Source organism: Cryptomeria japonica, chromosome 9, assembly GCF_030272615.1.
Source record: "Cryptomeria japonica chromosome 9, Sugi_1.0, whole genome shotgun sequence".
NCBI lineage: Eukaryota > Viridiplantae > Streptophyta > Pinopsida > Cupressales > Cupressaceae > Cryptomeria > Cryptomeria japonica.
Window position 1 is genome coordinate 536,710,495 of NC_081413.1, and position 27,503 is coordinate 536,737,997.

Below are 27,503 nucleotides of genomic sequence, written 5' to 3' on the forward strand. Positions count from 1 at the left end.
TGTTCTAGAAGCCTCAGCCCATAGGAAGGTCTGCAAGTCTTGATCATGGATCATAGCCTTTGCAGCCTCCACAATAGTCCTATTCTTTCTTTCAGCAACACCATTTTGTTGAGGATTGTAAGGAACACAAAACTCCCTCTTAATTCCTGACTCAACACAAAAATCATAAAAACTACCGGAGGTGTACTCACCTCCATTGTCAGATCTTAAACATTTAATTCTTTTACCAGAGGAGTTTTTGGTTAATGCTTTAAACTCTTTAAATTTATTTAAGACTTCATCAGATTCTTTAGATTTCAAGAAGTAGATCCAAGTTTTCCTAGAAAAGTCATCTATGAAGATTACGTAATAAAGAAATCCACTAGGAGATGCTATAGACATAGGACCACATAAATTAGAGTGAATAAGTTCTAGTTTGTCTTTAGCTCTATTTTCACTTTTATGAAATGGACTTTTAACATTTTTGCCTATAGCACAACCTTTACAAGTGTTATCATGAATTTGACTGAGTTTAGGCATACCTTTGACTAACTTTTTAAGGGATGGAAGAGCTTGATAATGCAAGTGTCCAAGTCTTCTATGCCATAACTCACATGATTCTGGAGCCTCATTAATGAGGGCTTGAATAGGGTTTGTAGAGAGCTTATAAAGACTATCATATCTATGACCAATTATACGAGCAGATTTAAAACTAGCTTTCTTAGGCCAAGCAAGAACTTTTCTCTCATAAAATGCAATTTGATAACCTTTATCTTCCAGAGCAAAAATGGAGATTAGGTTTTTTTTAATTCTAGGAACAAACAAGATATCACTGAGGTGCAAGGAAATACCAGAATCTAAATTCAGGGAAGTAGAGCCAGAACCTCTTACCGAATAACGAGCGTCATCACCAATTACCACTTGAAGGCTGGTATCCTTTTCTACTAAGCTTGAAAGGCGATCACAGTAACCTGTGATGTGTCTGGAGGCACCACTATCAATCAACCATGTATTGCTATCTGAAGGAACACTGCTAGACAGAGCGGAGATGAATAAGAAGTCATCATTTTGTTCTGAGACTTCATTTAGGTTGGCTTCACTTTGGTTAGGGTTATTCTGACATTCTTTAGCATAGTGACCAAATTTGTCACATCTAAAGCATCGGACACGCGAGGTATCTCTTGGTTTCTTCCAATGGTGTTGGGAACTAAATGGTCTGAATTCCCTATTTCTTTTTGGATAAGGTTTCTTCCAATTTCCCCCTTTCTTGCATTGAGCTACAAGCATGTGATGATCATCTACATGGGGACTTTTGGTTTGCCCTCTTGTGATGAGGCGAGACTCTTCTTGGATGCAATCATTCTTAAGGCGATCAAGGGTAGGTAACTCAGTCCTGCCACTTATGGTTTGGATAAATGACTCCCATGAGTGAGGTAGACCATTTAGGGCAATCATGACAAGGTCTTTGTCTTCCATGTTATGGCCAATTAAACCTAGCTGATTCTTTAGTTCTGAAATTCTCATAAAGTAGGAAATAACAGAATCTTCTTTAGCCATTTTGATATTAAGTAGTTGCTGTCTTAAAGTAATTGCCCTACTGAGATTGTTAACTTCATATGTACCTTGTAGATGGCTGAACATTTCCCTTGCAGTTGTAAATGAGGCAATAGAGGTGACTAGGTGGTCTTTGACTGAATCAATGAGAATCTTCCTGGCCTTGACAGCATCCTTTTTGAATTTTTTTAGCTCGGCTGCATCCGTAGGCTCAGTTAGCTCTTTCGCTTCTATGAATTGGAGAAGATCGTCTTCCTCTAGAGCCAACTTGATTCGAACTTTCCATGCAGTAAAATTGAGATTCCCATCAAGCCTATCTTCAACTTTCAGCCCCATTGACTTGACCTGCAAATGCGACAACAATCTAGAAATAAAGGAGTACTGAATTCTAAATCTGAAATTTGGTCTAACCTATAGCTCTAATACCATGTTAGTTTTAGTACTTTCAGATTAGATAAAACTCTGAAAATTAGAATTTGTTTCTAACTAGGTTTAATTAGATTTATTGTTTTTCAGATTTAAGTATAGTAAGAAATGAATGCATAAAGACAAGACAAAGTTACCCTGGGAAAACCTCCTAGGAGGAAAAACCAAGCCAGAAAAGATCCTTAGATCTGATTATGGTTTTAGATTCAGTTGATAATTACACACTTATCTGAAGTATAGAAGTTGCAGTCACAAGGAAGATGATACATAATGACAATATTTTTTTCCCTTCTTATTTTATTTCCATTTGAAGAAAGTATGGCTAATGTCAAAAGGAGTCTTTTTTTTGATATGAGGAGTAAGTATACTTTGGGTTGGTACCAATAAGTGAGCAATCTCATCTACTTTGAGTTAGTCAAAAAATACATCTACATAGAAAACTGCGGAAAATTGTGAATGGCCCATAGCTGTGATGCTAATGACATGAAGGTTTTAATCATGAACCCAACTGGTGGGTCCAGTAGACTCAAGATTCTTCTGAGGCTTACACTTAATAAGCACTTGCTTGGTAATACTTTCTTTGGGATGCATCATGTAATAGATTTGGCACTTGTATCCACCTTTATTGTCAGAAAGCTGTATAAAAAAAACTATTTCACATAAGAACTTGCTGGGAAAGTACAATAAAATTTATTTGCTTATAAATTACTAAAGGATCCTTAATCAGTACTGAGTAAGTTTCTTAATCATGTTAGTGGAGTATGTAAAAGATGCATCAGTAACCTATGGATTATATTTACAGCCATGAGGTATATTTTAAACACCTCTGTAATTATCTGATCTTCAGGAACTCCAGAAGCATATATTTTTTCTTCTGATGTTTGCATCATATGTATGGTGCATAGCTAGGATAATCCTTACCCTGTTTTCTTACATAGGGTATCAAGAGCCATGAAATTTCAAGGCATATAAAAGCACATAGACATTAAATAATTAAATAACAAGCTTACAGTTTCATATTCATCTATAATGTCACATTCTTTACTTGTACTAGCCGAGTTGCACGCTTGACTTGTCATTGTTCTATTGATGATTGAAGCGTTTTCCTGTAAATGTTTGCCTTACACTGCAACAGGCTAATGCATCTTTGTTTTATGATATTAAAATTTAAATCTTTGTAAGCAAAAATTGTAAGCTAACTTTTGGTGCAAGAGATTTATTCTACTGTTTCCAGCCTAGTACTAGATTTCATGCTTGAAAAGTCTGATAGTCTGTAGACAATGGCATTTTGTCTTAACAGGTTCATATCACTCAAGGTGATTATGAAGGAAAGGCAGTTATTGTATCTTGGGTGACCCCATCAGAGCCTGGATCCAGCGAGGTGTTTTATGGCACAACAGAGCACACCTATGATCATCATGCAGAAGGCTTAGTAACAAACTACACATTTTTCAACTATACATCTGGTTTCATTCATCATTGTCTTATTGATGATCTTGAGGTATTGTTTTTAACTGGTATGACTGGATGATTATTACTTTTTGTAATCAATCTGCAAGAATTAGAATTAAGAACACTATAAGTTATCACCCATGGTGCAATGGTTATGAAAAAATGGGAATTGTTTAAGACACAAAACTACTTTAGTAAATCATCTTTCAGATAAAGGAAAGAAGAATGAGATAGAATAAGCAACTGAAATTGAAATTATTTTACTGTTCCTAAATGACCAAGCTAGGTCATTTGGACCAAACTACATAAAATTAGGATTAACAGTAAACCAGAGAACTCAAAATCGGGCCAAATCTTCTAGTACAGGAAGGAAGAAATACATCACATGCAATTTTTGAAAATTACAAAAGGGATGAAAAAGAACACAATCTATTCTTGTTACTAAAGCAATAAAAGTGCAAAAGGAAATATCCAGAAATGCTTATCTTCAGCAGTAAAAACTGTAAAGTTATTACCAAGTGGCTACTGGTGCATGATTTCTAGAGAGATGTGAGTTATTTGTTGCTAAAACATGTCACATCAATGAACTAAATAAGAGATTTAGATCACTGGACCATGTTATTAAGTTGCAGCTTGCAACAAAGGGAAGATGTGTTTGCCAGCCAACAGTCTCTTTTCATTAAAAAAATCACACTAAACACTTTACTAGCAGAAATATATCTTTTGTCCTGATGCTCTTCCTATTTGGAACCACTATTTCTTCTATGCTACTTTGTACTTCAAGTGCATAGTAACTTAATTCTGCTCAAAGAACACTTTTTTGTATTTCCCTTTTGTGTACATTTCTTTTTAATCAAATAAAATTAAAGTAGTTTTCAACTGACTTTGATTTTGGAGTTCAAACCCTAACCTAAAGTCAACATGTGAGTTACTTAGTGCTTTAGGGCCACTCCTGTTGTCCACGAATTACATTAATAGTCACTCTAGTCTGACTTGTATCGGCACTGCTTTTTGCATAATCTTTTAATGGACTTGTACCAGTGATCTCACACATGGGAAATGTTTTAGAATCACTTTATTGTAGGCATCCACAACTTTTTTTCCACAAATGCTGATGGTTCTACCCTAAGTCATAGGATACGGTAACTTTCATGGATGAGGTTCGAATTTAATTGAATTTCAAACTTCTATAAAAAAAATTGAATTTAATTGAATTTCCTCTATAAAGCACTGCTATCCATCTCTAAACACAACTCAGCTGGTCGTAAGTATTCTTTGTATATGCTTTGTATCTATTGTGTAATGGACACCCTGGAATGCCCAAAAACCATACCAACTGCTGCTAGGAATTTTATCAAACAGTTTGCATCCAACTCCTTATTTCTCCGTTTAATGTTTTAAATTCCCTTATGGCTCCAGAAATGAAATGTTGGTTTGTTTTACATGGAATTGAAATCACAGAATATGAACAAGAATGAAACTACAATAATATGCAAACTGAAAATTGAACTACTGCTGATAAGATGTTATTTTCAGATTTTAATAAAATCAAATACATGGCAGATTATCAACTCACTGATTACTCCAACATTATAGACAAAATGCTCTAGCAAATGTTTTCAATCCTGCTGCTACAGTGACATGAATAGTACCCACGTGAATAGTGACCGCGTGAATAGTACCTGCGTGAACAGTACAGTGTGAAGTTGTGAACAGTACAGCGTGAACAGTACGACATGAACAGTACCACGTGAACAGTACCGCGTGAACAGTGCTGCGTGAATAGTGCCAGAGTGAATAGTGTCATGTGAATAGAGCCCGAGTGAATAGTGCTGCTGCCTGTAGCTGGAAATGTGCCCAATCTGCCTGATAATGAAGCTGATAGCAATGGATTCCAAAGGCCAAACCCCAAATGAATGACGTCTAGAATGTCACAAGAGAGGATAGACGTCCTCTAATGCCAAGAACGAATCTGCAACTCACACATCAATTTCTTCTCATATCCAACCTGCTAAATGAAGCCACAAAAGCTTCCTTTTATTTTTTTTCCAAAGGTTGACCCAACTCACTTGAGCAATGTGGGATAAAAGATGTGCAATATAAAACATATTAAAATATTCACTTATGTCTCCCTTGGGTGCCCCTTTGATTTGCACACATCCCCATAAAATAAATATTAAAGTAACACTTTAATATTTTACAATTAAATTAAATGTTACTTTAATAACACTTCAGGCATTAAAATATATTAGCAATCGGACTCCAAATGGTGCGAGTGATAGCTCGTCGAAAAGCTCTCGCCGAGGAGTATCGAATCCAATCACCAAAACTAGTCTCCGTTGTGTCCTGCTGACTTACTAAAAATAGTAAGTATGCCTGAAACTAAGTAAATCAACTCCGTTTTGGCCCAAACTGGAAATGACTAGGCCAAAACACTCCAGGATCCCCTTAAACCCTTCGTTAGCCCTCGGGACCATGTAGAGCTAGGCTAACGCACATACACTTGGTCAACTGCTAAAGTGAGGACATTATAGTCCGCCCCCCTTGAAATTGCTTGTCCTCAAGCAATCTCAGTCCAGCCTGCTGTATCACCTGCTCATTCTCCCATGAAGCATCTTCCTCTGGCAGGTCTCTCCATCTGACCAAATACTCCTTCACTATCCTGTTTCTGAGTTTCCTCTCTTTGGTGTCCAGAATAGCCTCAGGTACTAACACGAGCTTCCCCTCCTCATCCAAAGGGGGTAAATCTGTAGAAGGTACTACACTCTGACCAATGGCTTTCTTAAGCCTTGACACATAAAATACATTGTGTACCCGACTGCCCTCTGGAAGCTCAAGCTCATAGGCAACTTCGCCCACTCTGCGAATCACCTTGTAGGGACCAGAAAATCTAGGCTTCAGGTTCTTTGCTCCGCTCCTCTTGAGAGATGACTGCCTATATGGCTGTAGCCTCAAATACACCATGTCCCCCACCTCGAAGCTGCGCTCTACCCTATGTTGGTCCGCATACAACTTCTGCTGATTTCGAGCCTGCTGTATATTCTCCTTGAGTGCTCTCAGGATATCCTGACTATCCTGCAACAGATCCTTGGCTTTGGGCACTTTGCTGTCCCCCAAAGCCAAATCCATGAAGCTTGGTGCTTCATACCCATACAATGCCATAAATGGAGTCATCCTGATGGTCATGTGATATGTGGTATTGTAACAATACTCCCCCATGTGTAACCACCTAACCCAAGCTCTTTGCTGCGCAGTCACATAGTTCCGTAAATAACCTTCCACCCATTTATTTACTATCTCCGTCTGCCCATCTGTCTGAGGATGGTAGCTCGTACTAGGTGTAAGATCTGTACCGCACAACCTAAACAACTCCTGCCAAAAGGCACTCATGAACTTGCTATCCCTGTCACTAACAATAACTCTCGGTAGCCCATGCAACCTAAAAATCTCTCTGAAGAACAAATCTGCCACCTGAGCTGCTGTGTAAGAAGAAGGAATAGCAAAGAAGTGAGCAAACTTCGTCAATATATCTACCACCACATAAATGCAATCTCTTCCTTGCACTCGTGGTAAACCAGTGATGAAGTCCATAGAAATGCTTTCCCATTTCCTGTCCGGAATGGGCAAGGGTTGTAGTAAACCTGCAGGAAACGTGTGCTCTCCCTTTTTCTGTTGACAAACTGCACACTCCCTGACATACCTTTGAACATCATCCTTGAGCTCTCTCCATGAGAACCGCTCTCGGATCTGCCTGTAGGTCTTGAAGACCCCCGGATGCCCAGCTATAGGCGCATCATGAAATGCCCTCAGTATCGCCTCTCTCAACTGTGATGACAGAATCAAATAAACCCTGTCCTGAAATCTGATCAATCCATCTATCACCTAATAGCGATCATCCTGTATAGTACCTGAAATCAAACCAGAAGCCCAAGTATCTCCGACATACTCTGCTATAATCTTATCCCTCCAATCTCTTGTAATCTCTGCAAGAGCACAAATGTGAGGTCTTCTGGATAAGACATCAGCTACTACATTCTTCTTCCCTTTGACAAACTCAATGTCAAAGTCATAAGCCTGCAATTTAGTGACCCACTTCTGCTGCCTGTCATTCAAGTCTCGCTGGCTCATGAAATACTTTATGCTGTTGTGATCCGTCTTGATCACAAACTTCCCTCCATCCAAGTAGGATCGGAATTTGACCAAGGCATGCATGATGGCCAACATCTCATGATCATAAATAGAATAGCTCCTCTCCACACCTCGGAACTTCCTACTCTCAAAAGCGATGGGGTGCTTCTCCTGCATCAATACTGCTCCAATCCCATCACCCGATGCATCACAGTGAAGTTCAAAAGGCTTCGTGAAGTCTGGTAGAGCTAGAACTGGACATGAAGACATCACCTGCTTGAAATGCTCAAAACACCTTTGTGTTGCCTTTGTCCACATGAAGGCCCACTTCTTAGTAAGATCTGTCAAGCGAGCAGCTGTCTGAGAAAACCCCTTAACAAACCTCCTATAAAAACCACATAAGCCAAAGAACCCCTTAAGCTGAGTAAGGTTTGTAGGCGTGGGCCAATCAACAATAGCTCTAATCTTTTCAGGATCCACCCGAACTCCCTTTGCATTGATAATATGACCAAGGTATAAAAGCTCTGTCATCCCGAACTCACACTTAGACTCCTTGGCATACAGTGACTCTCTCTCCAAAATAGATAGCACCTCCTCAAGATGCTGCAAATGCTCCTCCCATGTCTTGCTAAAGACCAAAATATCGTCAAAGAAAATCAAAACGAATCTCCTCAATTGCCCCCTGAACACCTGGTTCATGCAGCTCTGAAAAGTAGTAGGAGCATTGGTTAGCCCAAATGGCATAACCAGAAACTCGAAATGACCATAGTGACACCGAAAAGCTGTCTTCTCAATTTGATCTGCCCTTGTACTGATCTGATGATACCCTGATCTCAAATCTATCTTTGTGAAGAAGCATGCCCCATGTAGCTCATCTATCAGCTCATCTATCCTCGGAATGGGGTACCTGTTCTTAATGGTTTTCTTGTTCAAGGCCCTGTAGTCAATGCACATGCGCATTGTTCCATCCTTCTTCTTAACCAAAACAACTGCTGAAGCAAAAGAGCTTTTGCTTGGCCTAATGTGCCCCATCTCCAACAATTCCTTGATGGCTTTCTCTATCTCATCCTTGTGTTTCTTTGGATGACGATAGGGTGTGATCATAATGGGCTTAGCCCCCTCTTCTAACTCAATGACGTGCTCCATCCCCCTATCTGGAGGAACGCCATGTGGAATACTGCCAAATACCTTGGCATGTCTATCAAGGATGTCCTGCATATCAGGCAGATGACTCTTAACCTGTGGCTCTGGTGATGCTGGCATAATCAATCACTCTGTTGCCCACTCAACATCATCATGTCTGAACAACCTCTCCATCCTCCTCAAAGAAACTACCCGACGACTGCCATCTGATAATCCTCTGAGTACCACGGTCCTGCCCTCATGCTGGAACCTCATCTCTACTCTCTCCATGTTGAGAGTAAACTCTCTCAATGATACCATCCAAGTCATCCCTAAGATAACGTCATAATCACCCATGTCCACAACATAGAACTCATCCTGGAGCTCATAACCATCTCCCAATCTGATGCGAAGATTTGTAATCTTTTGTGCGCATAGTAACTTGTGACCACTAGCTACCATGACTTGGAATCCTGAATGTTCTTCAGTTTGCCACCCTCTCCTAGCCACTAACTGTGAATCTATGAAATTATGTGTGGCCCCAGTGTCCAACAAAGCAACCACCTTCTGTCCCTATATGGTGCCATGCACCTTAAAAGTAATTGCCTTTTGAACACCTGTCAATCTAGCTAGGGACTTCTCATCCCCTGAACCCTCCTCAGTGGCACTGCTCTCACCATCAGACTCTGACTGCTGCTCCTCATCCTCTGACTGTGACTCTTCAGCAGAGAAGTACTCCATCTGGTTGGCCTAAGCCTTCAGAGGACACTTGTGAGATAAATCCCACGGTTCCCTACACTGAAAACATAGTTTTTTCAACCTCAACTCGTTCAGTGTCTCATTGTCTAACCTCTTTGATTCTTTTTTCTGAGGCTGAGAATCCCTATGTAGAGGTTTATTATCCTTATCCTTCTTGAAGTGTGGATCCTTAGGAGTGAACTTACTCCTAGAAGCAGAAGGTGCAAGATCTCTCGCCTTCCGAATGGCATCCTGCAATGTGAGGGGATCATGTCCCTTCACCCAACCACGAAGAGGCTTTGACAATCCATTCACAAACAGTACAATCAACCTCCTCTCCGAAATGTCTGTAACCAACACTGATAGTCTCTGGAAATTTGAGATGTAACTGTCGATAGGACCCCACTGTCTCAACTAAGCTAACTCCTTGAAATGGAGTTCTGGATCCTTCGTATCAAACCTGTCAATCAACCTCTCAGTGAACTCTGCGTATGTGTCTATCTGATTATGGCCCAATGTGACCATACCATGGTGCCACCACTCGTGCGCACTCCCATCCAAGTGCAATGCAGCATACTTAATCACATCCTCCTGAAGCATGGGATTAAGCTGGAAATAAGTATCTAATTTTTGGACCCATGTCCGTGCTGAAGCCTTCCCTATACCATCATAGTATGGAATAGACAACTTTCCCAACTTCTTCCTCATCTCATAATTCTGTTGTCGGTTTCCTCTCATGGGCATATTCTTGAGTCTAACATCCATATATTCCCTGAATCTCATCTCAGCTTGTAACTCAGGGCTAGAGTCCCTCCAATCATCCATAATCATATCTTGAATCTCTTGCTGTGTAGGACTGGCATTATTCTGGTCATTCTGTCTCGGAGGAAACTGTGGCATGAGTGGTCTCGTAGTAGAAGAACTTGCTCTAGCATATGTCCTGGTTCCCCTGTTAACCAATGCGTCTCCATTACCTCCATTACCCTGTCCACCTCCCTGGTTAGCATTATTACCCTGATTGGTATTATTACCTTGGTTGCCATTATTACCTTGGTTGTCATTATTACCTCGGTTGGCATTATTGCCTTGATCTACTCTCGTCAAATGTTGTGTAAATGCTATAGCCATCTACTGCAATGTAGCCTGGAGCTCCCTTTGACCCCTAGCAAGATCACTGAGCATCTCCCTAGTGCTAGGTTCTCCCCTTTCCCTATCTCTGTCACCCATGGCTTGTGCTGAAAAAGGGTCACCCTCCTCTTCAATCTCTGGTGAATTTTGTAAGTTTTGGTTTGACCTGTTTCTCCTCAAGTAATACTGATGTGCTGGACGCATGAAACCTTCACAGGATGGCAGGAAAAACAAGCTCTGATACCACTGTAATGGACACCCTGGAATGCTCAAAAACCATACCAACTGCTGCTAGGAATTTTATCAAATAGTTTGCATCCAACTCCTTATTTTTCCGTTTAATGTTTTAAATTCCCTTATGGCTCCGAAAATGAAATGTTGGTTTGTTTTACATGGAATTGAAATCACAGAATACGAACAAGAATGAAACTACAATAATATGCAAACTGAAAATTGAACTACTGTTGATAAGATGTTATTTTCAGATTTTAATAAAATCAAATACATGGCAGATTATCAACTCACTGATTACTCCAACATTATAGACAAAATGCTCCAGCAAATGTTTTCAATCCTGCTGCTATAGTGACATGAATAGTCCCCGCGTGAATAGTGACCGCGTGAACAGTACCCGTGTGAACAGTACTGCATGAACAGTACGACATGAACAGTACCACGTGAACAGTATCGCGTGAATAGTGCCAGAGTGAATAGTGCCCAAGTAAATAGTGCTGTTGCTTGTAGCTGGAAATGTGCCCAATTTGCTTGATAATGAAGCTGATAGCAATGGATTCCAAAGGCCAAACCCTAAAGGAATGACGTCTAGAATGTCACAAGAGAGGATAGACGTCCTCTAATGCCAAGAACGAATCTGCAACTCACACATCAATTTCTTCTCATATCCAACCTGCTAAATGAAGCCACAAAAGCTTCCTTTTATTCTTTTTTCAAAGGTCGACCCAACTCACTTGAGCAATGTGGGATAAAAGATGTGCAATATAAAACATATTAAAATATTCACTTATGTCTCCCTTGGGTGCCCCTTTGATTTGCACACATCCCCATAAAATAAATATTAAAGTAACACTTTAATATTTTACAATTAAATTAAATGTTACTTTAATAACACTTCAGGCATTAAAATATATTAGCAATCAGACTCCAAATGGCGCAAGTGATAGCTCGTTTGAAAGCTCTCGCCGAGGAGTATCGAATCCAATCACCAAAACTAGTCTCTGTGTGTCCTGCTGACTTACTAAAAATAGTAAGTATGCCTGAAACTAAGTAAATCAACTCCGTTTTGGCCCAAACTGGAAATGACTAGGCCAAAACACTCCAGGATCCCCTTAAACCCTTCGTTAGCCCTCGGGACCATGTAGAGCTAGGCTAACGCACATACACTTGGTCAATTGCTAAAGTGGGGACATTACATATTGGGTCATGGGTGTCTGCAACTGCTGGGTCGCCCTCGGATTTTCTCCAACAAGGGTCGCTATTCTGATAATTTATTACAAGTATACATATATTTAAAAATAAACAAAATTATAGATGGCGAATTTTATCTGAATTTTTTTTCGAATTTTTCCCTTGTCGAATTTAATCTGAATTTCATGGTTGTCGAATTCGAATTCGAATTCAAACCTCGTGACTTAGGTTCTACCTAACACTGTGCTATTTAGATATGATATTTTTCTTTGTGGGATTCTTGTAGAACTTGGACTTGAAGCCAATTTTACACTAGAATTATAAGAGGGGCTACTTGATCAACTTGTAGTACTAGGAACTGAAATATTAGTGGGCTGCTCATTAACAATATCATCAGTAATACCACCATTAAAAATAGATTTTGAATTAACATGGCCTTTTTGATGACCATAAATCTCTCTTCATCAAAAATCACATCTCTTGACACAACAAGGTTGTTAGTGAGAGGATTATACAACTTATAAGCCTTACTTTGGTCATTGCACCCAACAAAAATGCATGGTTCATTTTTTGAATACTTTTGTCTCTTTTGATCAATTACATTAAGATAGGCTAAACAACCAAAAAGCATTGAAATTGTTAAGGAATCTGATCAGAAATAGAGAAGATAATAGTCTTATTATATTAAATAAGAATGGACTTTAAGTGAGATTTGATTTATATCTAAAAATAAATCTGCAATAGTATTTTATAGTAATGTCGATTGTTTTATCAAACTTGCGATTGCCAATGTAATTGATCGCATTGCTGAAGGTGACGATGCTGTATATATATGGGAATGAAGAGTCATGCCCACGTGGGGGCATGACTTCTAGGTGGCTTTATGCCACATAGAGTCATGACCCTATGGGGACATGACTCTCTGTCTCCCCTCCATTGCATTTAACAACGATGTCTTTAACTAATGCAACCGTTGGTTTGTTAGACCATGTCGATTTAATATATTTCAATCCGAAGGAAGCTATACATTTAACACTCCCTCTTAGCAAAAGAGGATTGAATTTCTCAATTGAGTTTTAAGGAACAACTTCCTACATATTTATTCGACATGATCATTCACCCAGAAATATTTACTAATGAAACATTTCATATCTCAGAGAGACATAGATTATCTGATATCCAGCACTCTGGGACAACAACTAGTTGAAGTCTTATCAGATTACTACCTTGATTCTAGTGACAATTATAACATGTCATTATCATAGGTGAAACAAATTTAGTATCATGATATCCGGCACATTCCGGGACAACAATTAATGTAGTCAATCATGATATTGTTGTTATCATAATTTCCGTCATATTTTGGAACAACCATTTAATGATAACAACTCAGTAACTCATCATATGAATTTAGTATCAAGACTTCCGGCACATTCCGGGAGATCAACTTAATGTAGTCAATCTTGATAATAGATTGGCTATTGTTAAAGTCGTCACCTTTCAATGGTGATCTTACACTTACATGAAAGATCGTCACCTTCCATGACACAACACATATATGCAACATTGCATCCAAGATATTCATGAATATATCAAATCATATGTGAACAATATTAATATTGTAAATTTTTCACTATAGTTTAGTCATCCCAAGTTTACCTCTAAACTATTCCACTTTCAATTTTGCAAGAGGTTTGGTGAATATGTCGGCACTTTGCTCTTCAGTGCTGATGTAGGTCAATTTGATAACATCTTTGTCTACCATGTCTCTTATGTAGTGGTATGGGATCTCTATATGCTTGGATCGATTATGAAAGACTGGATTTACAGAAAGTTTGATGCAGCTTTGATTATCACAGTGAATCATAGTGGGATCTAATGGTTTCCCAAATAGTTCAACTAGTAATTTCCTTAACCACACTGCCTCACGAGCTCCCATGGAGGCAGCCATATATTCGGCTTCAGTGGAACTCTGAGCAACTGCTAACTGTTTTTTGCTGAACCAGGATATCATGGTTGATCCAAGACTAAAACAACACCCTGTTGTACTTTTACGATCAATGGAACTGCCTGCCCAGTCGGAATCAGAATACCCTTGGAGTTGTATCTCGACATTTTTATACTTCAGGCCAAGTCCAATAGTGCCACACAAGTATCTCAGCATATGGTTAGCCCCCATTAGGTGAATCTTCTTAGGTTTGCACATGAAGTGGCTTAACACATTAGTAGCATAACAAATATCAGGGCGAGTGTTTACTAGGTACATAAGAGATCCAATGATTTGTCTATAGTATGTAGGATCTGTAGGTTCTGAGTCTGTTGCTTCACTTTTGAGCTTATGAAGATTTGTTTCCATTGGAATGGAGAGAGGTTTACAATCTATCATACCAAATCTGGTTAGGATATCAGTGGTGTATTTTCCTTGATTTAGGAAAATATAGATCTCTTTTTGCCATACTTCTAGGCCCAAAAAATAGTGCAGTAGACCTAGATCTTTCATATCGAATTCAGCCACAAGATCTTGTTTGCATTTTGCAATGAGGTGTTCTTCTCCTGTTATCAACAAGTCATCAACATAGAGAACAAGTATTAACATGTTACCATCCAATATTTTGAAGTATATGTTAGAATCTGCTTCATTTTTGGAATATCTTAGTTTGGAGAGATAACTGTCTATCCTTCCATACCATGCCCTGGGAGCTTGCTTAAGGCCGTAGAGAACTTTTTTAAGTCTAGACACATAGAGGTTTCTATCCTGTGTAGCAAAGCCTTCAGGTTGTTCTATGTATACTTCTTCTTCAATAATACCATTCAAAAATGCGGTCTTTACGTCCATTTGGTGTATTTTCCACTTTTTGGAAGCTGCAATGGCAATTATTGTTCTCACAGAAGTATATCGAGCAACTGGAGCAAATGCCTTTTCGTAAGCGATTCCAGCCTTTTGAGAGAAACTTCTCGCAACGAATCTGGCTTTGTGTTTTACAATACTACCATCTGGTGCATATTTGATTTTGAATAACCACTTTGATGAGACAACTGATTTGTCTTTTGGTTTAGATACAATATCCTAGACATCATTCTTTAATATAGATTGGTATTCCTCAATCATTGCTTCTTTCCAAGCTTGACATGTTAAGGCTTCTTCAACATTTGATGGTTCAGATTTTGTAAGTTCGGTCATGAGTGCAACATAGCATGATTGACTTGTTTTCTTATTCTCTTTGAAGATTTCATCAGGTTCCACATTATTTTCTTCAATCATCTTTCTTGCCCTCAGTGGTCTTTTCTTGTTGTTAGGATTTTGAGCAATCTCGAAATTAGGTGATTGAAGTCCCTGATTTTCTATGCTATTCTCCCTTTGATTCTCAACTGTAAGATTTTCATCTGATTCTGTGATTTGATCATCTTCTGTACTTAGGGAGAGTTTATAAGCAAAATCTTCTTCAAATTTGACATCTCTACTGATTTCAATTCTTCGTCCTGGAATATAGACTCTATATCCTTTAGTGGTTTCAATGTAGCCAACAAATATACCTTTCTTCCCTGAGGGTTCTAGCTTGGTTCTCTTTTCTTTAGGAACGTGAATATACACATGGCAACCAAAGATTCTTAGATGGCTTAAATCTGGTTTATTTCCTGTAAAGGCTTCTTCAGGTGTTATATTCTCTAGGATTGAATGAGGGCATTTGTTTTGAATATACACAGCTGTATTTGAGGCTTCAACCCAAAATGAGATATGTAGATTTTGGTCATGCATCATGGCTTTAGTGGCTTTGACGATGGTTCTATTTTTTCTTTCTGCGACGCCATTCTGTTGAGGATTATAAGGTACAGTACTCCTTAATCCCAACAGAAATGCAGAATTCTTTAAAATTTTCAGAGATGTATTCACCCCCATTATCTGATCTTAGAGTCTTTATTTTCTTTCCAGTTTGATTTTCTAAGGCTTTAAATTCTTTAAATTTTGATAATACTTCATTTGATTCCTTGAGTTTTATGAAATAGATCCAAGTTTTCCTAGAGTAGTCATCAACAAATATCACGTAATACAGGAAACCCCCCAGAGATGGTAATGACATTGGACCACACAAATTAGTGTGGACAAGTTCTAGTACAACCTTTGATTTGTGTTCACTTGAGGGAAAGGACCTCTTTGAGTTCTTCCCTAGAGCACATCCCTTACAAGTTCCAACATGATTAGTTTTTAGGTTTGGTAATCCAGTGGTAATCTTTTCTATAGAAGGTAGGGCACTAAATCGAAGATGTCCTAACCTTCTATGCCAAATTTCATTTGAGTTTAATTTAGTGCTTGTTTTTCAATATTACATAATTTGTATAAACTACCATCTCTAGATCCTATAGGAATAGCATTCTTTATATTATAATTTTTAGGCCAGAGTAGAACTTTATCTTCATGGAAGGTGACACGATATCCTTGATCAGCTAGTCCTGAAATAGAGACTAAGTTCCTTTTGATACCTGGTACAAAAAGAACATTTTTTAACTGTAGTGTAACCCCTGTTCTTAATTGAATTGAGCAGGTCCCAATTCCTTTCACTGGATAGGTAGAATTGTCTCCTATTGTAACTTCTTCAGTTGAGGTGCCTTCAAACGTTTCAAATTGATCTCTAAATCTGGTTATGTGACGAGAGGCTCCACGGTCGATTATCCACATATGTTTGTTTGAGTTTAGTTCACTTGATAAAGCTAAGAAAAATAGAAGATTCTCTATTTCCTTAACTTCAGCTATGGTTGCTTGAACTTTCTTCCTTTCTGGACAGAATCTGTGAGTGTGTCCAAATTTATCACACTTGTAGCATTGAATCTTGGAGAAGTCTCTGCTTTTGTGGTTATTTCCTCTTTTCCGTTTGAACTTCCTTTTATTCCCTTTGTTGCTTGTGTTAGCATGTAGTGCTTGAATTTCTCCCTCTTTGTTTGGACCCAATCCTCTTGTGATTAGCCAAGATTCTTCTTGAGTACAATCATTCTTGAGTTGATCGAACTTTGGTAGTGTCGAACGAGCACTGATGCCTTGAATGAAGGATTCCCAACTGGATGGTAGTCCCTTAAGTACTATTAGAGATAGCTTCAAGTCATCTACATTATTTCCAATAGTTGATAATTGGTCTTTCAACTCTGAAATCCTCATGAAATAAGATGTAATTGATTCTCCTTTGTTCATGTAGATATGCATTAATTGCTGTTTTAAGGTGAGCAATTTGCTTGCATTATTTATTTCATATGAATTTGAGATGGTTTTGAACATATCATAAGCTGTAGTAAGTTTTGAGATGGTTGGAAGAATGTGATCTTTAACAGCATCAATTATGATTTTCTTATCCTTGTTGTTGTGTCTTTTCCAAGTTGTTTTCTCTGGCTCATCTTCAGGCATCTTAGTGTCTTCTTCAATGTATGCATCTAATTCGAGTTCTTGAAGACTTGCTGTTATTCGAATTCTCCACGAGACAAAGTTGGAAGTCTATCCTCCACTCTAACATTGTTCACCATGATTGTTTTCCTTCGCTTCTAACTGCAAGTCTAAAAAAATAAAATTGTCTCTCTTTTTTATTATTTCTCTACCAACTTGGCTCTGATACCATGTTAAGGAATCTGATCAGAAATAGAGAAGATAATAGTCTTATTATATTAAATAAGAATGGACTTTAAGTGAGATTTGATTTATATCTAAATATAAATTTGCAATAGTATTTTATAGCAAAGAAACGGGACTCGGACTCGGCTCGGACTCGGCAAGGCCGAATCGAACTTAGACTCGGGACTCGACGTCAGACTCGGCTGGACTCGGGAAAGTGAAAAACTCAAGAAATTTAGAGATTTTTAAAGATTTAAAACATGTTTTAGACACCCTTTATTGAATACACCTCAAAGACACAATAACATCATCAAATTCGGCTCATTTGATTACATACACAAGTATACATCAATCACATAAGCATAAACGCAAATTGTAGTTGAAGAAAATAACAAACATAGATATATAAATATTGTCAAATGTATACAATTTTACAAAACTCATGGAATAAAAAATCCATGTCATCATATGATCATCATCAAATGTTTCATACAAATACCTGTTGTGACCATTTCACACATCGCCCCATCGCAAATGGGGACCCCCTCTTTTTGCTTGTTTTTCGCTCGTTTTCGCTTTCGTTTTTAGGTTTTTGTTAGTTAGTTAGTTGTCTGGATTTAGGGCCAAGCCTTAGGGTTTTAAATTTTGCCTTTTCAAGCCAAAATCCAGTCGTTTTTGAGAGCTTTTGAGCTTCCTTTTCTGGAATGCAAATTTTGAATGCAATAAATTCGCCAAAATGGTCTAATTCTCAATTGGAATGTTAATGCAGAGCTTTAATTTGTCTAAGTGTTGAAAGTGAAATGTGAATTTTTGTCCGATTGAATATTTTGACCAAATTTTGACTTTTTTTGAATTTTGATCCTGGGCATTGGAATTGATTTGTTTTCGCCTCGTGAAGTGTTAAAATGTGAAAAATCTTGTTATTTTGGCCTGTAGGAGCAAAATCGCTCCTGTCCCTCAGTGAAGGACGGGAGCTCATTTTCAAATATCTCATCATCCCTGCAGAGTCTAGGCAAATTTCAAGTTGGACGTGATGGAGAACGGCGAGATCTTTCCATTGAATATAAATTGAAGATTTTTATGAGCACAGAAATGCCTCCAGGAGGAAAATCGCTCCTGTCCCTCAGTGAAGGACCGGAGCTACAATTCAAATTTCGCCTTGTCCTTGCAAGATTTCGAAAACTTAATGATTTGAGGACGTCCAAGGGAAGATGCTTTGCCAAATGAATATAATTTGAGATGCAAAAACGAAGGATAATGACCTATATTGACTAAATCGCTCCTGTCCCTCTCCAAGGGACCAGGGCGAGGTACCTTGTAGCTCTCGTCCCTCTCCCAGGGACCAGAGCGATTTCCTTAATTATGCAAAATCCAGACAAAGGTCAAGGCAAGTTTACGTTCAAAAACAAGGAAAGACATGAGATAAATGCATTGAATATAAATTGAAGATTTTTTGGACGTCCATAACGGTGTTAAATGCCTAGTTCGCTTCTGTCCCTCAGGAAGGGACCAGAGCGATTTTTGATATAATTGCCTTTTTTGCAAGGTTACAGACAATGTCAAGGCATGAACGAATAGAGTGAAGAAGGACGAGTCCGTTGAATATAAACTTGGAACCTGGCAAAGTGAGATAGTGGCCACAAAGGGAGGATCGCTCCTGTCCCTCTCCAAGGGACCAGGGCGATACAATGGTGATGATACTTCCTACGCAAGTTCAAGGTCGTTCCTCCGAAGTTCAAGGTCGACACAAGTCAAGACAAGGTGGCGAGGGACGTTTCAAGGCATTTTCAATCAAACACAAGCATCAAGGTCGTCACGTTGGAAGGATTTGCGCTCTAAGACCCCAGATCGCTCTTGTCCCATGGGAAGGGACCAGAGCGATATTTCCATTAAGGCATCGATTTCAAAAGACAAGCAAGTGTTAAGCTAGCAAGAGGATCGAAAGGACGTCATTACACGCGTTGAAGATAATTGTAAGTTGAAATAAACAAGAACAAGCTCACAATGTTGAACTTCGCTCCTGTCCCTCAGGAAGGGACCAGAGCGATATTGAGTATATTGATCAATTCATGCAAGAATTACGTTGAGTCAAGGCTTCACAAGGTTGTAAAGGGTTCAAGACGTCTTTTGAGGATGATATGCAAGAGTTTTGAACGTCCAAACATTATCAATCAAGCTAAGGATTCCATATCGCTCCTGTCCTTTGGACAAGGACCAAAGCGATTTCATCAAAAACACTCATACTCCTTCAAAGTCAAGGCAAGGCGAGGATGGACGAGGTAAAGGACGTTATTTCGAAGGCAATAAACAATGAACCAGGGTTAAACGTTACCAACTTGAGCTCAAAATGGAGAAAAAACATGGATCGCTCCTGTCCCTCTCCAAGGGACAAGGGCGATGATCCTTATAACATCAAAGGTACCTTGCAAAAGCAATTGGGACGTGCGTGGAATGGACAAGCAATGATATTATTCGCCTTACAATGGAAGTTCGAAGGTCAAAGATACAAGATGGACGTGAAGACATGGAGATCGCTCCTGTCCCTCTCCAAGGGACAAGGGCGATGTTAGGCAAAACACATGATATTCTTTGAAAATCACGTTAAGACAAGGACGCACAAGGTTTTAAATGGCACTTGGAAGATGATACAAGGAAAGGATCGTATCAAAATGGAGAATTTCAAGCAAAAACCTTAGGATCGCTCCTGTCCCTCTCCAAGGGACAAGGGCGATGATACATCTAAAGACACTTATGCGCACATGCAAGGCAATCTAATTCGAAGAACCCAACCAGATGATCAATTTGGAACGTGGAAATGAAGGAGTTGAACGTTGAAAACGCAAGAAATCATGACAAAAATAATGGATCGCTCCTGTCCCTCTCCAAGGGACCAGAGCGATGAGGTACGTCCCTTTGTCTTCCAATTTTGGCGCCAAATTAAACAATTCAAACTTTCCTTAAATGCTAAATCGATTTAAAAATTGAAAATCCATTTTTTATTTAGCATTTAATACGGCGTTCTCTTTTAATTATTTTTTGCCTTTATTAAAAATCGAAATTCTCATTTAAAAAACGCAAGGCATTAGTAATTAATTATTTAATTAATATAAAAATCGATTTGAAGCGCCCAATTAGGCAAGTCGGCCTTGTTATTTTATTGCAAATCATTTAAAAAATGGTTTTATTTGTCAAGTCGGCCTTGAGGGTGAATTGTGATGTGAGCGCTATATAAGGGGGGTAAAAACTATCATTTCTACATCATTATTTTACCTTTCTACATGCGAATTGAGGAAGACGAAGAGAAGTGCTAAGTGCGAATTGCGTTGAAGACCAAAGGTGGTGCGAGTTTCATTCATCCAAGGGTGGCGATTAGTTATCAAAAGGTGGTGCGAATTTGAAGACCACACTAAAGGCGAACTTGGGGATCCATCTAAGACCACGTCGAAGGTGCGAAACTTGGAGATTTATTGGTGCGAACTTGAAGATCCATTTGAGACCACGTCAAAGGCGATAATTGAAGATCACGTTCTCTCCAGAGGTGGCGAAGTCAATTTTGAGGAGATCATATTGAAGATTACTTTATACCTCAATTTTGCCTAGGCAAATTTTGTTTTTGCATTCTAGAGTTAGCTCTCTATCGAGGTATGGCGATTTAATTATTATTGCTTTATTCATTCATCGTCATATTTCAAATTTTGAAATTTTGAATTTTGATTCTTGAATTTCTCTTGGCTCAATCGTTGTATTTTAGGAAATGATGACTCTAGAGACTTATCATGAGGTTTCCTAAAATTTATCTCTCTTATTTACGTTATTTATTGCAAAATCTATTTCTTATAATGAAATGTTGTGTAGGTATGGCAACCCCAAAGGCGGGAACATCCACCAGTCGCTCGGCTCTCATGAAAGAAGATCAGAAGACCGAAGAAGTGGAGACCAAGATCGTGTCTAAATGGAGCAACATTGGAGATACAAACTTGGGGAACTTTAGCACAAAGAAGTTCCGAGAGGTCCCTTACATCGGCAAGCCATCACCTGTCGCCCGGAGAATAATAGAGAGTGGCATCATTAAGGCGGCCGGTTTTCCTCCAGCCATTCAGTGCCACGAGTTGATGATCGAGTGTGCCCGTCACTACAATCCACAGTCCAGGACAATTGTGTCCAATGAGGGAAGCACTTTGGCGTACCTTTCAGAGGAAGCCATAAGTGAGGCCTTCCATCTTCCAGAGCACAGGGACATGATATACAAGAGCATTGAAGGAGCCAGATCAGTGTACGATGATGATCCAGATGCTTGCCTAAGCATAATTAACAAGAACTGGCTACTCAAGAGTCGTCCCCGTCTGAGCAAAGTACCAAACACACCACACAGGATTGATTTCCAAGAGGAGTACAGAGATTTGATTACCATGCTCAACAGAGTTACAGGAGCACCTCGTGCCTTCTATTTTGAGAAATGGATGTTTTACTTCATCCAGGTGATTGTTCAAGGAAAGGGTACAATACATTGGGCTAGGATAATTAGCCATTGCTTAGACGTACAGTTGAGAAGACTCAGGGCTACTAAGTCCTTCCACATGAGTTCATACGTCATCTATGCCTTAATCAGGAGCGTTGAGTACGCAGGACTACCTCACAGAGGAGTGATTGGAAGAGGACCCGGCGAGGTCAGAGCTTGTGAATCATATACCTACTTGCATCATCCGCCAGGGAAGAACTACAAGTTAGTCAATGATACTTTCACGATGAACATCACAAGGACGTTGCAAGGAGGGATTCACAACAGATTATCTCAGGATGCCCAGGAGTTCATCAAGAGGTACGGTGCTTGGTTCATTCAGTTTCCCAAGTTCACTTACATTAGAGTGTATGGATGTCCTTTACCTCCATACATGTTGCCGAGGTACCCGACAGACAGAATTGTGTTACTTGAAGTAACAAGGCAGTTGGCAGCATATGTGAAGGCATTCAGACACAGACATCAGAATGGAGTTCAGGTACCTATTATTTTGGGTAATTCAGTTGGTATGTCCTAATGTCTTAGCCATGGATGACGCAGAGAAGGAGTTAGCCTTGTATCCTTTTTCATCTTTTGCTTGGAGGAATAGTTTTGATCCACATGGACATTTAGAGGAGACGGTCGGTAGAAGATTTAGACATGAGCACCAGATTGAAGATTTTATGATGAATCTCCTAGATGATCTCGAAGTGAAACGAAAGAGACATTCTAGATTGCCTTTGGATTTCATCAGGAAATGTAAGATTTACAGAGTGGCCGACCAAGCTCAGGACAACGGCAGGCACATCCAATCTTCATATGATAGAGAAAGTAAAACAATTAGTTTGAATTGGAATGAGCCCGAGGCCGTGGATTTAGATGATTTGATGGCACCAGTCTTGTCTTGTACTCGCAGATGGGTAGATGTTCAGCATCAGAAGTTGAGAGAACAAGGCATAGCTATGTCTTTTACTTTGGAAGAGAAACCAGCCGAAGGTGGAGCCAGTGTTAGTGAAGGCAATCCTAATCCTAGGAATTCAGGTGAAGGTAACCTTCGATGTGCCAGTGAGGGCAATCTCCATTCGAGAGGTTCGAAGAGAAAGGAAAGATCAGAAAAGAAAGAGTCTTCCAAGAAAAAGCAAGGTGCCAACAAAGATCAAGCACCAGGTACTTCTTCCAGACCAGAAGATAGAACAGTTCGAGTAGAAGAGTCCATGGAATCGATGGTACAGAATGATAGACAGGAGGAAGGACAGGCACAGCATGTTTCATCCGATGGATCTCTCCAAGACTATGATTTAGAAGAAGATAACGAAGTAACATCTCCTCCCAGACAAGAAGAAGTAGTACATAAAGAAATTCAAGTTCAAGAGACAAGATCGAATATCCCAGATTGGTTGAAGGAAAGATTGACTAAGGTGATCGTAATTGAGGATGAGGACAGTGCAATTGATTTAGAGAGCCTCGTGGGACGTTCACATATGACAACAGAGAAGAAGAAGGCTACAAAGATGTCCAAGATGATTCGAGATGAGACTGGATCTCGAAAACTACAGATAGCTACACCGGCAGCGGACAAATATGAGGGTGAGATCCTAGCAGAGGACTATCATATACAGACTATTGAGTTAGGACCATCCACAGCAGAGCAGACTTTAGATGATGCCACCGACACATTTGAGGCATTGAAGGACAAGCTTAGAGAAGAAGTAGAAAAGAATAGAAAGCTTGAGAGAGAGGTCGGCGCATGGAGGACATATTTCAGTCACATCAATGAACCTTTGGGACGTCAGGATCCAGTTAGATCACCATTGCAGGCATTGCCCCTTCAATCGATCAATGAAGCAGAAAGATTCAGGAACCTGGTCCAGCGTACATGTAGTTGGATGGATAGATCTCACACGGTGGCCATTGAGTTTGTTACAAGGATGTCGAAGATCACCCATCAGGCTATCCAAGTTCTTGAGATTATTCACAGATTGATGGCAACAGTGGCTGCGTTTGCCCATACCAAGGACGTTGTCATCCCTGTCTTGAAAGTAATAAGACACACATCCAGAAGAATTTTAGCACAAGAGAGGATCTTAGAAGGTGATTCTCACAGTTTGTTTCAGTGGTCAACCTTACTCCATATAAAGAGTGTTCTCTTCGAGGACATCAGTGTTAGATGTGGTCAAGTTGAGGAGGTGATCAATCCGATCCAGGACAGAGTATTTGAGGTACTTCGTACCATTCTTGGCAGAAGGATCGAGGTCGAGACAGATGTGGATTTACAAGAATTTGAGGATAGAATCAAGATCATCTTTCGCAAGGACGCAGATGTTACAGATGAGCAGTATGATCAGATGTATGCCACCATGCTCCTGATTGATAGAACAAAGGAACTTGAACCTACTTGGGATGCAGCTCTTCTAGATGCATTTGATCAGGTTATCCACTTAGAAGAGAGTATCAAGAATCTTCCCGAGATTCCAAGCATAGAAATCGAAGGAATCGTGACAAAATTCATTGCATATGCTAAGAAAGAGAATTGGAAAGGGAATAAGATTCTAGATGAAAGGTTGTTACAGATGACATGACATCTTATTTCTCATTGGTTGATACCTCCTAGATTTTTGTGCCAAATTTAATATTTGGCTATGTATTTAATATTGTTCAGTAAAAAGGAGGTCATTTGTAACAAACCCTAATTAGGGTTTAGGTGTCATGATCTTGTCCATTGATTTACTTTCAATCTGGACCTTTCATTGTAATTGGGGATGCTATGTATACCCCCATTTTTCATTTCATTTGGTAATAGTTAATAGTGAATAAGTGAATAAGTGTAAGAGATAATAGTTGATGTAATAGATAGATTAGAGTTAGAAGCAATTTTTATTTTGTAGCAAGATTGAGTCTTGAAGAGAGAAACTCAAGCAATTGTTGTATATGATGACTTGGAAATCAATAAAATATTGAAGTTATGGTGTTTTGTTGCAAATTTCTTAAGTTATCTTCATGGTTGTTGGATGTACTTGAATCACGCTCAATCAAAGTAGTTTGTTAATTTGAAAGACTAAGTTTGAGGTTTGATATTTGGTAGGATTCGCAATCCAAACCACTAGCTTCTTGCTGATTGTAGGAACGCCTTGCGTGGTCGACTGGAAAACATTTTGAGTCCTTAACCTTCAAGCATTTTCGTATCTAGGATATGTACCTTCGTAGTAGTGTCCTTGGTCTTTGATGCATTGAACATCATTATTACCTTAGAAGATCGCACTAATTTCAATTGAGTTGTTATCTTATGGCAAAATTGAAGTTGGTTGAGTCTTGCCAAATCTCATTCATGCTAAGTCGTTCATAGGGTTAGGCTAGATTAGACTTCCTTAAACCCTGTCCTTTTGCCATTTTTTGAAAGTTCCTTTTAAATTAGTAAAATCTTCGAGCCTTTGGAATCCGTAAGACGCCTTGGAGGAAACAGCAAATCACATCATACCACTAAAAAAAGCTTGTCCACACGTGGAGACCCCACTAAAAGAACCTTGGAGTCCATCTAACTGATCCTTTTTGCAGATCTTCAGCAGTTAGAGACTATTTTCTCAAGAGAGGATAAGATGCCTGTCGGTATTTTATTCTGTGTATGATTGTGTATAAAATACACGTCAACAATACCAAAGGTAAATACAACTACAAGCCTATAGCTCAGAGGAGCGTGCACCCTCTCGCCCTGGCCCCCTGCGAAGGCGTTTAAGGTAGGTCCTGGATGATTCAACAGCCATAGTCGCTCCCCATGACACCATGCCATGCTCACCAACATCAAGAACAACTGTGTCACTCTGAGTCTCAGTATTTCCTATCTCTGCTCGTGCTCTCTGCTCCTCCTCTGCCATGGCTACAGCCTCAGCCTCTATATCTACCTGGTCGATCCAATCAGTGTCATCATCACTAAAGATAGCTGCAAGAATCTTAGGATTTGTCTGACTCTCATTGGCCCACAATGCTTCAAGATCAACCTCATCTAGAATGATAGGAGAGATGTCAACTAATGCATTCTTTCTCATTCTCAGGCAGAGGTTGTAGTGAACAAAGACGAGATCATTCATCTTCTCCACAGATAATCTATTGCGCCTCTTGGAGTGTATGTGTTCAAACATACTCCAATTGCGCTCACAACTTGATGCGCTGCATGGTTGGCTCAAGATGCGAATGGCCAACTTCTGAATATTTGGTGTCGTTGGGCCAAAAAAGCTCCACCAATGATCTGAGTTTGAAATGAGAAAAATAAATAAAATCAGTCTCACTCATGAACTCATTGAACAAGTTACAATATGCAATAAAACTAAAATTAAGCCTTACAATTTATTTTTACTTGGCATCATAGTTGTCATATCGTCTTTGGCGACAGGACGAGAGAAAGTCTCCCCTTGTGCATCTGAGAACAACTGTAGCTCTCAAATAAGGTCTATCTGAGAAATACCAGCAAGTCCCATCTTCTCCATGATTGAGTATAGCCCATTAAGGACCTCCACATCAGCCTTGAAAGAAGGAATAAAACAGAATGCCGGATTCAGATAATAGGCTGCTGCATGGATGGGCCTATGAAGCTGATGATGCCATCTCCTATCAATGATCTCCCAAATGGGACCATACTTGCTCTCATCTCCTCCATAGATGAATCTGATGCCCTCCTTCACCCTATCCATGCCCTCATATATATAGCCCATTGCGGGCTTATCTCCATCTGCAACTCGCAACAAAACCACCAAGGGCTTAACAAACTGCAAAATTGAAAATATTGTGTAATTTAGAAAAATGAGCAAATAAGAGACTACATATAATAAGTTATAAAACATGAAGTTCAATTGTAGAATTTATAAAAAAATTACCTTCACTATCTCATCACAAGGGACCCAAAAGTCTTGCTCATCAAAAATGCAGTTTGCCATATCTTTCCCTGTAGGGGTGGTAGCATAGGATGAGGAAGACCACTCCTCACCAACAATCATACGTCTCAAGGCAGACTTAGACCTAAGCATGGACTGCAATGTGAGGAAGTTTGTGGCAAATCTTGTGATTCCTGGACGATGCAACTCCTGCTCTGTGTATTGTCTCATAAGAGCCAACACCCATGAATGATTATATACAAATTTGTAGACATTTCTTGCCCTTTCTACACATCTCTTGACCCATGGGATTTTTCCAATATCCTCCAACATGAGGTCAATGCAATGAGCAGCACATGGAGTCCAAACTATAGATGGGTGCCTCTCCATCAATAGTCTACCTGCAGCAACATAATTTGTTGCATTGTAAATTGTAATTAATGGAAGTACAAACTACAAGATAGTAATTAATTTGAAAACAAAATTAGTTTGTAATCAAAAGTTTACCCGCAACAACATAATTTGCTGCATTGTCGGTCACCACCTGTACCACGTTCTCCTCACCCACATCATCAATCACCTCCTCTATCTGCTCACA

At 39.4% G+C, this 27,503-nt stretch overlaps 1 protein-coding gene across 4 annotated transcripts in view; it reads left to right on the forward strand.

The window, feature by feature from the left end:
- LOC131077101 (bifunctional purple acid phosphatase 26) overlaps positions 1-27,503 on the forward strand; it is a 246,894-nt gene that overhangs the window by 16,940 nt on the left and 202,451 nt on the right. For 3 of the 4 annotated variants that reach the window (XM_058014529.2, XM_058014528.2, XM_058014527.2), the window contains one exon: positions 3,260-3,460. The exons of the other annotated variant lie outside the window; for it this stretch is intronic. In XM_058014529.2, the coding sequence (XP_057870512.1) occupies positions 3,260-3,460 (201 nt within the window). The remainder of the gene's footprint in view (positions 1-3,259; positions 3,461-27,503) is intronic. 4 annotated transcript variants of the gene reach the window in all.